The 17,005-nt window shown below is 41.1% G+C and overlaps 1 protein-coding gene across 2 annotated transcripts in view; it reads right to left on the bottom strand.

Moving 5' to 3' along the window:
* The window catches only part of LOC138059382 (uncharacterized), a 46,822-nt gene that overhangs the window by 5,748 nt on the left and 24,069 nt on the right, over nt 1-17,005 (bottom strand). For both annotated transcript variants that reach the window (XM_068904974.1, XM_068904975.1), the window contains exons 16-26: nt 16,474-16,538; nt 14,714-14,781; nt 13,381-13,443; nt 12,653-12,709; nt 5,597-5,657; nt 5,106-5,156; nt 4,361-4,431; nt 4,055-4,231; nt 3,690-3,782; nt 3,542-3,578; nt 1,441-1,523 (exon numbers count right to left, since the gene is read on the bottom strand). In XM_068904974.1, the coding sequence (XP_068761075.1) occupies nt 1,441-1,523; nt 3,542-3,578; nt 3,690-3,782; nt 4,055-4,231; nt 4,361-4,431; nt 5,106-5,156; nt 5,597-5,657; nt 12,653-12,709; nt 13,381-13,443; nt 14,714-14,781; nt 16,474-16,538 (826 nt within the window). The remainder of the gene's footprint in view (nt 1-1,440; nt 1,524-3,541; nt 3,579-3,689; nt 3,783-4,054; nt 4,232-4,360; nt 4,432-5,105; nt 5,157-5,596; nt 5,658-12,652; nt 12,710-13,380; nt 13,444-14,713; nt 14,782-16,473; nt 16,539-17,005) is intronic.

The raw sequence follows: 17,005 nt of genomic DNA, 5'->3' as shown, positions 1-17,005 counted from the left end.
AGCTATTGAAACAATAGAAATCAAAATGGCCGCAGTATCTGCAAAAGGGTCCATTGGAAAGTGGCCTATTGACGAAAGATAACAGACATTTACTGGGATCTGTAGCGGTATACATGTGACCTCAATACTGTGTTTCTATTGGCTATCACCGTCATGAATTACCAATGAGTCTACCAGAACAATTTTAAATTCGCAAGAAGCATGACGAACTTCCAGATACAGGGTGAGCTCATGACGAACTTCCAGATACAGGGTGAGCTTTAATTAACCGCTTGCCGATGTTCTGAAAATGGTGGAGACTGAAATTTAAAACAAAAATTACCTCTTAACCACCTTAGCCCTAATGCTGGCGTTGGTAGGTATAACAGAACGATATTTTGCGCTGGAGGGGTACCCCAGTGAATTTAGAAGACTTCAAAGAGAGGTTGCGGGACAAAAGGCACCTTGAACCACCCACCCCCCAAAAATCTCACTTGATATGTAGTTACATGAGCAGTAGCAAAAGCCAGCAAAATCCAGGCTTTAACGGGATTTGAAACCAAGACCTTTGTGATACTGGTGCAGTGTTCTTCCAATTAAGCTATCAAGCCAACTGGTCATTTTGTGAGTTCGTAAAGAGTCTCTTGTCAGATGCATGTAAATTGAGAATAGAATGCCAATGCGAAGACTGCACGTGCCACATCTGAAAATTCCATTTTCCAACGAACGATGAAAATTTTAATTTGGTTAAGCTTGACCTACTTTATGGACATCGACCCTAAAATAGGCAAAGTACGGTGACATTTCTGAATATTGGTGGTTTTCATCTTGCATCATTGCCATCATGTCGGTGGATGAAAACAAAAGTTCTTTTATCTGCTCCTTAGGTTATTTTAACAGCATCTGTTAAACATTGTTATTGCAAGCTACGTTAATAGCTTTATCGCAAAGAACATTTCATTCCTCTTATTCTGATAATCTCAAAGCATTGTTTTCACCACCGACGTGACACCAAGGGCTGCATCACGGCAGTGCAGTTTATTTTGTTGTTTTACCAATTCTTGGGTTTCAATCGCGTGATCAACAGCCATGTTTGTCAACGAAAACAAAAGAAGACTTTAGCATAATAATAGCTTTCAATTCCCGGAGGATTGGATCGGGACACCAACATGGCTGCCATTTCATTATTTGGGGACACCAACATGGCGGCCGTGACGTCATGTCAAATCCTAGAATTGCCCCAATTGCTCGCGCCCCTACTCGCTATAAAACACTAATCTAAGCTAACGAAGTGACTAAAAAATGCTGTCTCTTGAGCATACATGTAATTTACTAGGCCACTTCGGAAAATACCATAATACGCGCGTAGCTTGTTCTTCTGCTCGCCTCACTAGTGATAAGCAACATTTATTACATTTGACACAGAAGTCCCAAAAAGACGCACTTAATTTCCAGCCTCACCTTATTGGCGTGATCCCACAGCAGTGTTTCCAATATGTCAAATACTTCTTCGGGAGTTAAAACCTTGAAGAGATCCCTGGCTCCTAAAATGATAAACAAAGGGAGTTTTAAATTTAGAGATTACCATAAAGAGTAATGAGAGACATTAGCAACGCTTCTGTTTGGTATGAAAACAAGCCCGAAATACCAATAAGACTCTCAGTCCATGCACCAAGAAGCCAATCTAATAGGAAATGGGGTAACAGTGAAATAATAAATCCTTTATTGAAAGCTTTAACAACAAACAACAAAACAGCCAACAACTAGATCAATTTGGTAGAAATGCCGTTAAAGTAACGTAGAAAGAAAGGCTGTCGCCTGATGACTGTTAGAGGGGGTTTACTGCTACTCTGAGTTGAAGAATAATGGATGTAACGAACACAATTACGATTCAACAGAGTGTTTTAACTCATGTGATCAGTAACCTTGTTTTTCCACCGAAACAAAAGAAAACGTTTGCGTGATAATAGAGCTCATTTCCCGGAGGATTAGTTGGGTACAACAACATGACCGCCGTGACGTCACGTGATAACACACTTTAGTAAAATCCAACTAGTGGTCTATTATCAATGAAGGGGTAGTTTCTAAAGAAACTGTGGCGCTGCGTCGGTAGGGAATTAGTATACATAAATTTTTGGTTTTATCAACGGAGTTGATAATGTAAATTGGCCACCGTACAGAGATTCTAAAAGCTGACGTTTCGAGCGTTAGCCCTTCGTCAGAGCGAATCGAGGGATTATGGGTTACGTGTAGTTTTTATAGTAGAGTAGGAGCTACGCTATTGGTGGTAACATGGCAACGTGAAAAATAGGAATATATTATCAATGGTGCGTTCTGATTGGTTGAGCTACTAGTAGGCTATTTGTTATAGCCCACTAGTAGCGAAAAGCGCCGGCTTTGAAAACCTAAACAACAATTAAAGTCTAGCTCTAACTAGCAAAAGATGTTTTGTCTCTATATTTTTTTGACCAACTAGTTGGATTTTACTAAAACAATTATTACTCTTGCCCTCATGGCCTCTGAGTCAATAGCCCATTCTGCCTTAGGCATCATGGGCTATTGACTCAGAGCCCATTCGGGCTCGAGGAATAATTGTCAAATATCCTCACGTAACTTTGTAAGTTACTTCCATCAGTCTTCAAACCATCATTTGAAACATTTCTGATTGTCAACCTAATTTCAGTGTGAACCTCAAATCTTCTCGATTAACTGTTGTATGCTCACGTTATGGTAAAGGACATTCATTTGGGAATTTCACGTAAGACGTTTTTTTTATATCTTGAACATAGCACAGACTACTGCAGCATTGGTGAGACTAAGGCCTATACGGAATGCCAGAAACATCACAATCTGGTCAAAGATTGCAGCGCTCACTAGTCATCTCCATATTCCAATACGCCTGAGAGGCATGGGCACTGACAGAGGAGTTAGATAAAAAGGTACAAACCACAGAGATGAGATGTTTCAGAAAGATCTGAAGCAAGTCAAAGAGGAGGTACGGAATAGGATCAGACAAACCAATGGACCATATGAAGACCTCCTGACCACTGTCAGGACACGAAAACTGAAGTGGTAGGGCCACGTCTCACGATCATCAGGACTTGCTAAGACAATCCTCCTAGAAACAGTACGGGGAGGTAGAAAGAGAGGCAGACAGAGAAAGAGGTGGGAGGAAAACATCTCGGAGTGGACAGACTTGAGACTGAGTCGAGACTTTGAGAAGATCAGAGAGACGAGGGAAATGGCGATAGCTGGTTGCTAGATAACCTGCGATGCCCCAACGGTCACCCAGACTAAGGGATAAGTGAGTGAAGTGGTGTTTCGTTCAACTGCGTTGTCGATGCCAGCGTTGTTGCAAAATCCCCTTACGATAGGTCGTTTGCAACCAACCTGTTTTAGACCGACGGTGAAAACCGGTGTAATGTACAGATGCTAGTGTTCTCGTGCACCGACATGGCGGCAATACGCGAAAACCACTTGTTCGTTCGGTGAGGTGAACTTAAAAGCTCGGCAAAAACACATTGTTCTTTCACAAACGTACAAAAGATGAAGCTGTACCCACCTATAAATATTAGCAAGTCGGTTGCTTCCATTCTCAGCTGTGAAAGAAAACGTAATGTCAGAATGATGATCTGGCTATCTGTGTGAAGTTCAACCACGATGCTTTTTTAGTTGAAATATAAGAAAGAGAAGTTAGGAAACTTTCTGACCTTCCAGTTGTACGCAGTGCTTAACTGCTCCAACAACGCATCAATAACAGGCTTTTCTTTGCAGTTCATTTGTTTGATCAAAACATAAAGTGCCTACGAAGACAAGGAAACCAATAGTTAGTTAAGGAAGGAGACAACTGGACCGATAACTTCTGGAGGAAATGCCTAGAAAGCGGAAACCCCTAACATAAATGGTGCCGTGGTTTACTTAATAAGGAAACCAAAGACGGATAACCGTCGGTGACAAACAAATAAAATTAACTAGATCAGGTGCACATGAAGATGAGCCTTTTTCACTACTACAAGTAATTCCTTGAGTCAACCCTTTCCCGATCAAGTAACTAAATTTATAAGCACATTCTTACTTCTCCCTTGTCAGAAGGCGTCAGCTCCGGGAGTCTGGAGATGAGGTATGCCTTGGATACAGGTTCCACCACACATAACCGGCCAAGACTCACTGCGGCATGAAATGCAAGATCAGGAGACTGGGTCTTTATGGTGAATATGAGTAAGTTTACAAGCTTCTTGAATTCATTAGTGCCCTGCAAAAGAAATTCGGGTGTTACCTAAAAAATTGACGATGGAAAAATCGACATGGAAAGGAAATGGGGGGGGGGGGGGGGGTGGGGGTACACTATTTTTTTCACTACTATTTTTATACATCTCCCCACCTTATCAACAAATGCAACATCTCTTGCTTTGGTCATTGTTGATAACAGCTCCAACACAATAGCCTTATTTCCTGAAGAAAATATAACAAAGTACATTTGAAAACGGACTTCACAAACCACGGCTACTGTAACTCTAAAACGTAAAGGTAAAGTCACTCTATTTTTCGTCGGTAGTTCCGTCGGCTCCGAGATTGGTGTCAATGGAAGCCGCCCCCTCCCTCCAAAAGATAAATAACTCTACCCTTAGTTTACGTATCTCCAAGATTCCCTGCAACTACCGAAAGGTTTCGCTCTTATTTTACCATATTAAGAGCCGTGCCTACTAATTCAAAGGTATTTTTGCGCGGCTTACTGAATATCCGGGAAAAGCAGATCTTAACAAGTGTTATTGAAATCCAAAAAGAAAATTGTGGGTAACCATGCATTTTTCGAAGATAATTAATCAACAATATTTGTTAAAAGATTTAAAGTACAAGGCAATGTATGGCGTTCTTTTCCAAATTGAAGCTTAATTATCTCTGAAAAATGCGTGGTTAGCCCTAATCTTCTTTTTGGATACCAAGAGAACTAGTGCTAAGTTGTGCTTTCTCCGCAAAGTTTTGAACCGCACGAAAATAGCCCAGTCTTAATAAGCACCACCCACAGGAAATCCGAGTATCTCGAGATGCGCAGAACGTCTGCGCAATAACAATAGTAGGCACCGCCCTTAATTTAACAAAATTTATTGCATCAAGAATCTCTTTACCGTGCTTTATGTACTGTATTATGACTGACATGGCATAAGCGTCCCATGTCCCTGCAAAAAACAAAAACAGAGTCTGAGACAACTGTATTCAGAATTGCAATGGGTAGTTTTTTTAGAAAATTAATTACCCTTTGACTCCCTGGAGTGATCAGGATTTCAATTCCCTTGAAAATTTCAATATGCTGTCCTATAGACAGGTATTGAGAATGAAGATGATTATCAGCTGGGGGATATTGTCTTGATATAACACCAAATTCTCAAGACTAGCCAGCAAAATGGTATATGTATCAATTTGAAAAATGAACTTTTAGATCTTGGAAGTGAAAGAGTTTAATCAGTCAACGAAATGAACCTTGAGAAGGAATCTTTAATTCAAGCAAGTTATACATTTCATGAAGATCACATTCATCCCGCCTGCAATTTTAAGTCAAACAATACGCTTGGAACAACCTGTTCATAAAATTTAAAAGGTACACGATGAAAGTACTCACCTAATAAAATCAATGCTTTGCTTGCCTCATAACTCACTTTTGCATTTCGTTGCAGTTTTATCTGAAAACAAATAAAGTCGGATCGTTCCTTAATTCATGGTTATGCCATTAGAAGATTATGGTGCAAGAAAGGAAATTGAGTCTTAAGGAGAGAGGATAGTCAATCGGTGACTGCTTGGCATTTCACTTCCACGGTAATACACGACTCTAAGCTTGGGTTCACAATTGTCAAACGAATGAAAAGGCAAATTTTATGAAATACACATGCGAAAAACCGTAACTTAAATGCAAGAATCAGAAAATAATTTGTTTTCATCGATCGCAATTCACTTCAACTTACAGAAAAAAATTGCAGATGCACACGAAAGATTAAAACAATTGTCCCTCCATGCTAGAGCGGTTTTCAAATGAGTGTCGTAAAACCAAAACCAAAGTAATGACTTTGGCCAATCAAAAAAGACAGAGACAATCCAGTAAACCAATCAAAACTCGAAGTAATTACACGTAGCCGACACAAAAGCGCGGGAAATGTGCACGCGCGAGCCACGATTGGTTTTGGTTTCACTTCTGATTGGTTGAAAACCTGGCGCGAGAACTTTGAACCAATCACTGAGTGAAGTAATGCAAAACCAAAGCAATTCGCTAATTACTTTCAAAACTCAATTGAAAACCGCTCTAATATGGTCCTGATCCATTATCTTCGAGGAAGACTTCGACTGCCCTGCTGTAAATTGTCGTTTGAAGAAGTCTCGGCGATGGGGACCGCTTCAGGAGTGAATGAATTAAATACGCATCAAAAACAGATGTCCATCCTTTGGAGCTTCAAACTCTCTTACGCGTAACAGGTCTAAGAAAATCCTATCACTAAAACAAGGGGGTACTAGTGGTTCGCTCATGGTCATACACTCCTGTTCACTCCTAATTACGTTTATATGTATTATTTAACAATTATTCTACGCGGGCGCGCTGGATATGAAGTGATTCTAATCATTTTATATCCAGTAAGCCCGAGTAGAATAATTGTTTTATTAAAAACTCCATGGTGTTCTGGGGAAGGGGGGGGGGGGGGTATTATGGTCGACTTAAGCCTCGATTTCTGCCTCCGTCTACTCCGGTCCAAAACGGCTTTTATCGGCCATTTTTTCTCAAACCTGCAAAAATGTTTTCAGCTCGTTTTATAGCTGACGCGTTCCTTGACCATATTAGGTACAGCAGGTATATGAAGTGATAGCCTGTGTCTGGCGAACCAATGAAAATGCTGGAAATCTGATATCCGTAGTTCAGTTTTTAATAAATATGTATACATACATATATATATATATGCAATCGTTTGCCATAGAAGGTCAAACTAAGGTATATGAGCTGATAATCGAGATTGAGTAAACCAATCAGAGCACGAGAAATGTATTTATCATGGGTTACGTAACCTTTTCTTTGGGGTGTTACATGGTATGCTGTTTTTTGTCGCTTCATTAGCGGCAGGCTATATATATTCGAGTTGTCCTCATTTATATTCATTCGCGTCCTACGACCGTCCCTACGCCCTCAAAATTATGTCCGACGTTGAAGACGTTATTCCAGCGAACACAGATTTTTCTAGCAGCGGCTTTTTGCCCTCTTCGCTTCCTAAACAACCTTCGTCTCAATCTCTCGAAGCTTCAGTACCATTCCAGTCTTCAGAATCCAGTGATATAGCGTCCGCGTTCTCTCTATTTAAGGATTATTTCGACAAAAAGTTGGGCGCCTTGAAGCGCGATATTCAAGACGAATCGTGCAGCAATACCGATTCTGTGGCCAAAAAGCTTAAAGAAGAATCCAAGATCACGTTTAGATTCGAAGGTAATAAGAAACAGTTTCAATTCAACTCCGACCTCGCAGAAAAGGTGAAGTCGGCGTCAGTTGCTCTCGGGAAGAGAAAATTAGACCTTGTTAAAACTCAATTGGAAGAACTAGACTCTGACATTAAGAAGCGCAACAAACTTATCAGACTGGCAGATAAGTCCGCCGCCGGTTGGGATTTGGTGAACGAGTATTTATCAGACGAGCTGGCTAGCGGGTCCGAGGACGAAAAGCGTATCCGCCGTGCCGAGCAGAGGGCCCTTCGTAAACGCAACCAACGACAACAGAAAGCGAAGCCATCAAAGCAAGGTTATTCACAACCCCAATCTTACCACAACCACCGCCTTTGCTGACCAACATTCATCATCCTCCAGACCTTTTTCTCGTACTTTTGGCGCTTTCAGAAAACCAAGACCAAGCGATATTTGTTTCGCCTGCGGCCAGCAAGGTCATTGGAGATCTCAGTGTCAAGTTAATCCTCAAACCAGATCTTCGAGCTCGGGGCAGTCCTTTCCTAGTTCTTCTGGTTTTTCGGGCATTGGAGGTAAATAGGACCACAGGATTAAAAGCTTGTTCTCCAAGGTTAGATATTAGCTTTAGTCCATTTATTAGACATGTATCCTTCTTATTTGGAGTATTTCGATTACGATCGCAATCTATTTGAATTTAAACAGAATTCCGCATTGCCAGTACTTAAGGGTAGACTTAGGTCCTGTTTAGGTTATTGGCACACTATTGGCGCCAACAGTTTTGTTATCGATACTATTAATTTGGTTATCGGATTCCATTCATTAGTACACCTTGTCAGGCGCGTTTTTCTAACAATCAGTCAGCTCTTAATAACGCTTCTTTCGTGGAGTCGGCTATCGCTGAATTAGTCCACACTCACGTCGTCGTTGAGTTACCCTTTATTCCACACGTCGTGAATCCGCTCTCTGTCTCGATACAGTCCTCAGGCAAGAAGAGGCTTATTTTGGACTTACGTCATGTCAATCATTTCGTTTGGAAACAGAAGTTTAGGTGTGAAGATTGGAGAGTTTTATTATCATACGTTAATAAGGGCGACTACCTTTTCAGTTTCGATCTCAAGTCCGGATATCACCATATTGATATTTTTCCGGATCACCAAACTTTTCTAGGTTTCTCCTGGGTTTTTTCAGGTACCGTTCGGTATTTTTGTTTTGCATCACTTCCGTTCGGTCTAAGCTCAGCCCCATATGTCTTTACCAAGTGTCTCAGGCCACTCGTTAAGTTTTGGAGGTCCAACGGGATTAAAATTTTGCGTTCCTCGACGATGGGTGCGGAAAAGGGGACTCACTGCCTATGGCCAAGGAAAATTCATTGTTTGTGCAATCATCCTTAAGCAGTGCGGGGTTTGTTGCCAATTCCGCCAAATCACTATGGACCCCCACTCAGACGTTTGTTTGGTTGGGTTTAAACTGGGACTTAGTTATCGGTACCATTTCTATTACCGATATACGTATTTGTAAATTCGTCGCTCTGATTGACAAATTTCTCCTATCCGCACCTTATGTTACGGCTCGCGATTGTGCTGTTATCGCAGGTCATGTTATGTCCATGTCGCCAGTTTTGGGCAACCTGACTCGCCTCAAAACCCGTTTCCTTTACAAGGTCATAGAATCCCGCCGTAGTTGGGATTCCCGTTTTAACATCGGGCTTCACAATGATTGCCTCTCTGAAATATTTTTCTGGAAAAACAATATCGTTAGTCTTAATACGAGAGCTATTTTGCCTTATGATGCTCCCCTTTTGTTTAGCTATTCGGATGCTAGCAGCGTCGCCTGTGGGGCGTTTGTTGTTGGCACTAACCCGGTGTCTCACCGTATGTGGACTTCTTGCGACGCAGTTAAGAGCTCTACCTGGAGAGAACTTAAGGCTATACAATTTGCCTTAAGTGCGTTCAAAGACTCGGTTCGGGGTAAGTGTGTAAAGTGGCATTCTGACAGCCAAGGGGCAGTTCGTGTTGTGGAGATAGGGAGTCCTAGTGCAGAATTGCACTCTATTGCGCTTGATGTTTTCTATTTTTGTCGAACTCACAATATCACACTTATTCCCCAGTGGGTTCCCAGGGAACTTAATGCTTGTGCTGACGCGATTAGCCACATTGTAGACTTCGATGATTGGTATACAACCCCCGAGTTCTTTACACACTTGGACCGCCTTTGGGGCCCACATACAGTCGACAGGTTCGCGAATGCAGCCAACGCCCATCTTCCCAGATTCAATTCTAGGTTTCGCGTACCCGGCACTGAAGCTGTTGACGCATTTTCAATCTCCTGGTATGGAGAGAATAATTGGCTAGTCCTTCCCGTCCACTGCATTTCTGGGGTGGTTCAACATCTCCTTGTATGCGGTGCGGTTGGTACTTTAGTCGTCCCTTATTGGCCGTCTAACGTGTTTTGGCCTTTCTTGTTCGCAAATGCAATTCATTTTCAACCGTATGTCCTTGAGTACATTCATTTTCCCGACTCCTCAGGGATTTTTGCCCTCGGGTGTTACAAAGATTCACTCATTGGTTCAGATTGGTTTAACAGCGAGGTGTTGGCAGTCAGAATTGGCACTAAGGGGCCTTAGTTTTCTCAAGCCGAGTGGCTTTATGCTGGCCCGTGCGTTTTTAATTCCGCTCGTCGGGTTATTTGTCCTCGTTTCGCATGAAACTAGCTCGCCGAGTGGCTTGTTTACCGTGGTTTTTTGAGTTGGCCCACTCGGCCTTAAATATTTTTCCATCTGGCCAGGGGCATATTGCTGTATTGACTCCCAGTGCGTGTATTGAGGTATTTTTGCCGTATGTTTTTCTTCTTATCCTCGTAGAAGTTCTCAAAGATGCCTTGCAGCCTAATTTTCAACAGGTTGAAGACGGGCGACTCCGGGCACTGGTTCAAGATCTACCCGCAGTTCTTCTTAAATCCAAAGCCGTTAGTACCGCGAGGAAGTATGAAAAGGGGTTCAATACGTGGAGGAAATGGGCCTCTCAGTTTAATGAAATTGTTATATTTCCCGCTTCTAGTGTGCACGTTTCATTGTTCTTTCTTAGCTTGATTCAAGAATCTTCTTCTTGCAGTACTATTGACGAAGTCCATTATGGGCTCAAGTGGGTGCACGATTTGGCAGGTCTACCCGACCCCTGTAATTCCTCGTTAGTGTTACCTTTAATAGAATCTGCTAAGAGGCTTCTCAGTGTCCCTGTTAAAAAGAAAGAGCCGGTGACCCCCGAGGCTATTCAGCTTTTAGTTTCTAAGTATGGATCGTCTTCAGCTAGTTTGTCTGACTTACGTGTGCTTACTTTGTGCCTTTTGGGTTATGCAGGGTTTTTTCGCTTTAACGAGTTGGTTCAGTTACGCAGGTGTGACTTTCAGTTTGAAGATTCTTTTATGAGAGTCTTTGTTCATCGAAGTAAGACTGACGTTTACAGGGACGGGGCTTGGGTTGTTATCGCTAAGACCTTCAAGCATACATGTCCTTATTTATTAGCTCAACGATATTTTGCGGCCGCTTCTTTTTCAGCAGACAGTGAAGAATTCATTTTTCGCCCTGTCGTTTTTCTTCGCAGTACCGGAACCTATAAATTGCGCGGGTCTGTTCCTCTGTCTTATACTAGAGCGCGGGAGATAGTGCTTAGTGCTTTCGATTCCATCGGCCTTCCCAAGCAAGACTATGGTCTCCATAGCCTTAGGGCCGGAGGTGCCTCTGCTGCTGCTAATGCTCGAGTGCCTGACAGATTGTTTAAAAGACACGGCCGTTGGAAATCAGACAAGGCAAAAGACGGTTACATTAAGGATAGTGTTCATTCATTGTTGTCGGTTTCGTTGTCACTGGGTATTTAATTTTCCGCATTTCCCGTTCTTTTAGTTCGCACACGGCTCGTGTTGACACACCCCAATTGAGGTTGCTTGTTACATGATAAATGTTTTATATTCGTTTGAGCGGGGTAGCGAATTAGAATATAAATGTATTTATCATGGGTTACGTAACCTTTTCTTTGGGGTGTTACATGGTATGCTGTTTTTTGTCGCTTCATTAGCGGCAGGCTATATATATTCGAGTTGTCCTCATTTATATTCATTCGCGTCCTACGACCGTCCCTACGCCCTCAAAATTAAATACCCAGTGATCAGGGGCTTCTTTTACACGTAGTTTTTTGCATGCTGCTACACGAAAGGTTTAGCACGTTTTGTATCTTTACTGATTGATTGTTATACGAGCATAGTTTAGATCATTTTGTTGGATTGTTTTTCTTGCTGTAATTTTGTGCATTTCTGAGTTTTCATTCTGTTTATTGTATTGTTTCCATCCATTCTGTTGATGAAGGCATAATAAAGAGGGTCGCACACGGCTCGTGTTGACACACCCCAATTGAGGTTGCTTGTTACATGATAAATGTTTTATATTCGTTTGAGCGGGGTAGCGAATTAGAATATAAATGCATTATCCGAGGTTGAGAATTTAAGAATACTAATTATATCATAACCAAATCAATAGGCGCGCTCAGATTGGTCCATCACTTATGTTTTATTGTGCCAGTAGACTCATGGAAAAATCGCGCGTCGTCTGAATTATAATATAAAAGCAATAGACCACAGGTTTGTATGGTTTATAGGCATGATACACCACTTGGGATGTTGGAAGAACACTCGAAGAATTCATAAATCACTCGCCTGCGGCTCGTGATTTACAAATTCTTCTCGTGTTCTACCAACATCCCGCGTGGTTTATCAGCCTATAAACCATAGAAACTTGTGGTCTATTGCTTAATAGTCCTCTAGTAGCGTAGCCAATTAAAATGCACGATTTGCATTAGTTCACTAGTTGGGTGATACCAGAAACCCATAAGGGTTAAAACGTGTAACGGCCCCTTGTGTGCTGGGAAACAAGCTTCTGAATATTCAATTTGCTAAGTACCATATTTGGAACAACAAGAGAGAAACATTCAACCAATCGGTTCGCAAGAACACCGTGACGCAATACCACCAATGTTCTCGTGCAAAATTAACTGGAGCGAGGGGTTTCCAAATATGGTACTGAGCTCTCAATATTCGGAAGCTGCGAACGCGTGTTACACGTTTCAACCCTTATGGGTTTCTGGTGATACTAATTGAGGTTAGGGTAACTCGAACTGGAGATTTGCTCCCTCTAACATATCGCATGAGAATTCCAAACCAAAAAGTCACATAACTAAGACACTTACGTAAAACTTACCACATGTCTAAGTGAATGTAAAACGTCATTATCTTGGCACTTTAACAAGCCAATAGTCTGAATAAGCAACAAAGAGCATGCAGGCTAAAATTACTGTAAAGAAAATAACCATTTATATCGAAAGCGCCCCAGCAATTCCAACTTTTGTTTTGACAAATACTTAAGTCAGGTTCGAGAACTGACAGTCATATGACTATTACCTAAACATGCAAAGCATTTTAAGATTAAAAGTTTGCTCAAAACGGCGACGCTTCGACTTTAACAAGTCAAACATAATTTTTAAGTTACAGTCAAATAAAATAAGAGCAAAGGGTGATTAAAAAGGTGTAACGTAAAAAAACGAAAAAGAAAAAATATAAACAAAAAGTTTGGCACTTGTGGATGACAAAAAGAAAGCCGTGAGGCAATTTAATGGTTGAAATACTGCATATTGCACCAAAAAGCTGCCACATCACCCTATTGCACACATGCCAAGTCGCAATGGACAAAAACAAAAGTGGTTTTCCTTCAAAAATAGGAGGAAATAGAAGTGACTTAGAATACTAATTTAAATAAATAGGAAATTGACTTGTTTTTAATGGCTTAAGGTATGCGTTATGCGTGCGCAGGCTTTCTCAGTAGACAAGCAGATCTACTTCTTCCTTCTTAACAGAGTCTGCTCACTGCCAAACTGACTGATGCGATACAACACAAGACGCGATAGCGCCCTAGTTAAACTGTTTTCTTACTTTGGCTGCTTCAGCTGCGATGGTTGGATTTGGTGACATCAACCCACCTTCACCTAACAAATTCTACAAAAAAACAGGTCCTTTGTTAGTAAAAAGGAATTGCATATGATTACTGGGGTGCTTAGCGGGAGACATTGTTTTAACAAATGACGGTAACTGGAAGGAAGCTGTTTTCCTATTTAAACTTATCTTGATACTACCACATTTATATCCAAAGTATCTTTTGATTAGAGCGACTTTCGTATGACCTTGAAAAAGTGTTTGCAATGGGCTCTTTGCATGATACTGTCACATGGTACAAAATCCGCCACACTGGATGACTCTTCTTTGTTTTGGATGTCCCAGTGCGAAGCTTGCCATCCAACAGGGCAGATTTTATACCATGTGACAGTTTCATGCAAAGGGCCCATTTGTTTCACGGACCAATGTTTGGCAAGATTAAAACACAGCTTCTCCTTATTGCCGCCAAGGAAACTCCTAATATGGGCAGTCAACAGTTCGATTGCCCAATCACATTACTGCATTTCAAATGACGTCAAAGCGAAGCTTTCCAGAAAGTTCCATGGAAAGATGACGTTTTTCACAACCGCTTTCGCTAAGCCAATGAAAATTCGCGCTAGTTTGTTTTTGTTCGATAAGCCAATTAAATGTTTTGCATAATTTGTGTACGTTCTGTTTTTACGTTTATTTTTCAAGGTCATATGAAAGTCGCTCTATTTGAGACGATTAGTGAGACGATTAGCTAAGAAAATCTGTAAGAAATCACTGACTGTCCCGGCATGCAAAATGTTCACTTCCGGTTTCCGTGGCTCTTAAACGTCGCGTGCTTAACTGAGCTCCCAGTTAACAACTTAAAATGCAATTTCTGAGGTTATATGTACACCGATTCGACGCGAGGTGGAGCGAGTTCAGAATATCCGCGAGACAAGGTAAAAGTTTAATTTTGAGGGGAGATAAATTTTTGAAAAGATAGAAGTTGTTCACTACCTTTTCACTATAAACCAGAACCGCAAATAAGTTAATTGATACTGTAAATTCCCTTTATTATACACGCAACAGATCATCGCGTTTCTGATTGGTCAGTGACGACTTATACATAAATTCGTATAGTGCATGGTCACTCGTGATGTTTCGAAAGTTCTCAAATTGCACTATGGCTTGTGCAACTTCGAGAAATTTCAAAACATCACTCCTGCCGTTAATACGATTTCCTATACAACAAAATAAACAAATAATACAAATAAATACAAAAGACCTCAGGAGTTTTGGCACCTGACAAAAGAGCTAACGTAGCTGTGAAGTGCAGTCTAATGCTACTACTTGTACACTGTACCTCAATTCTCCGCCATTTGGGACTGTTACGATCTGTTAGCGATCCTTGAGTGTCTACTCTGTTGACGACTTTAATAAAAAATAACGAATCACTTTCATCGTTTCGTTAAAAAAAACTGCGATAAAATATTTTTAGACATACTAAAAGCTAAAAAGTTTTAAAAGATGACGATGTTTCGACGCTATCCTAACCTCATTACCAAGTGAAAAATGAAAATTTATTAGAAACACTAAAGGCACAGAAGCTAGAATAATACATTACTATAAGTTAAACAACATCGTCGCTCTTTGGAGGTTGGGTGCCCGAAACTTCCTGGAGCCTCCACTATTGGCAGCCAGCTCCAAGATGGAGGCCGCACCGATGGCTGGCAAAACCCGACAACCCAGCCATGAGCCCCTACGCCCCCGAGAAGAATGGGCACCCGTCACACTGATACACAGTGGAAAGCAGAGGGTGGGGAGGGAGGGAACAAAAACCGCTAAACGCTCCACAAACAATGCTCCTATTTCCCGCCACACTGATAAATAAGCGATACAGCCCAAAGCACGAGGTATTCCACGCATGCGCCAGTATACTAAAACCACTGACCAATTGGCTGCAGTCGCTCCTAGTTGTTTACTTGGTTAAACTTCGTTTAACCTCATTTAAACAAAAAGCTTAGCAAGAAAGCAATCTGCTTGAATTCCATTCGTGCTAAGCTTTTTGCTTAACTTGTAGTATTGTTGTTAGTATTTATAATGCATTTCCATTTTGCACTTTTTTGACTTGATAATGACGCTAGGATTGCGTCGAAACGTCGTCGTTGTTTAAAACGTTTTAGCGTTTAGTATTTTTGAAATATTTTATCGCAGTTTTTTATAACGAAATGTTTTTCAAAATCACTCCTTCTACTTTAACCGTTACAATCGATATTACTGTCACTTTCTTATAAACATGGCTGCGCGGGGATACGAACGAGTGTTGCTAGTAGGGACCTTCAGATCGGAAGACAACGACGACTTCGAAAAATATCGGCCTCCAAACCTTATGCGCATGCTCAGTATGGATCTAAAGGTCCCTAGTATCTTTCACGAGTGCGAACAGCGAACGAGCAAGAGGGATACTATCAGCACGAGATACTGATGAAATGTTCAGGCTAAAAACAACTCGTTTTATTCCCTTTCGAAATGGCGAAAAAGTGATCACTAACTGTTACAACATGCATGTTGTGTAACATGAAGCACGATATATATAAAAGTTATGAAAAACAAATCATGATAATGTCAAATTGAGCCATAAAAATGATAAATGTAGTAGAGAACAATTATGTTACCGCACAAAACTATCTTACAATAAAGGGCAAGCTCGCTTTTTATTGCATAATTGTGTTATTTCATCATTGATTCATTCCTCACGGGACCATTAGAACCCACAAATGATCAGATCCCAACGTCAGTGGCTTCATAGCTCAGTTGGTTAGGGCGTAGCACCGGAATCGCGAGGTCATAGGTTCAAAGCCCGTTGAAGTCCTGAATTTTTCAGGCTTCTCTACGCAATTGCAAAAATTGCTCTCATAACTGCGAAGGTCATAGCTTCACTTGATTTCATATCCGCAGTTCATATATGATTCATTTCATCATTAATTGTCTTTATTGCGCGCGGTGAAGATGTGATTTTTAGTAAAAAGTACCTATATAATAAAGCTCCTGGAAGGGCAGCTCAGAACTAAAAGGCAGATTATCCAGGGAAAGAGGATATGAAGGACCCTACACAGAAGTTACCTTTTGATGCTGCCACTAGCTTTATAAGCAAGGACGTTTTCCATATGGACTTGTTTGTAAGGTCTCTGAAATTATCGCCACAAGAAAAAAAATGCTGGTCAAGTTAGATCACTTTTGTCAAACTATACCGACAGTATAAAATTTATATTAAACAACAAAGGGACTAACAAGATACTGAGAAAAGAGAAAACTTGTAATTAGCTGGTTTATTATATTCTCAGCAGAATATCATGTTTCTGATTGGCCAATGACGAAAGCATAAAAAGGTTTGAGTATTTACAACACTGAAGTGAACGGTGCTCTCCGCGCGCGCTGATTGGCTAATTCGGGGGTGATTAGACACGTATTATTCACCTCCGAGTAGCTGGCGTGCCAGATTTGAAATTTCCGACCACATTTTACAAAAATAAAGTAGTTTTCTGGTTCGCTTTTTGTTTAACTTGTGTGGTATATACTTAACACCCTTCGCGGCGAGCTAAATATCCATCACTTTCACTGACACTGAGGTAAATTATTCTTAAATATAGTGCAA

The sequence above is a fragment of the Montipora capricornis genome, chromosome 8, assembly GCF_036669925.1.
Source record: "Montipora capricornis isolate CH-2021 chromosome 8, ASM3666992v2, whole genome shotgun sequence".
NCBI classification, from domain to species: Eukaryota; Metazoa; Cnidaria; class Anthozoa; order Scleractinia; family Acroporidae; genus Montipora; species Montipora capricornis.
The sequence above is the reverse complement of the archived record's forward strand: the minus strand, read 5'-3'. Positions and strand labels throughout refer to the sequence as shown.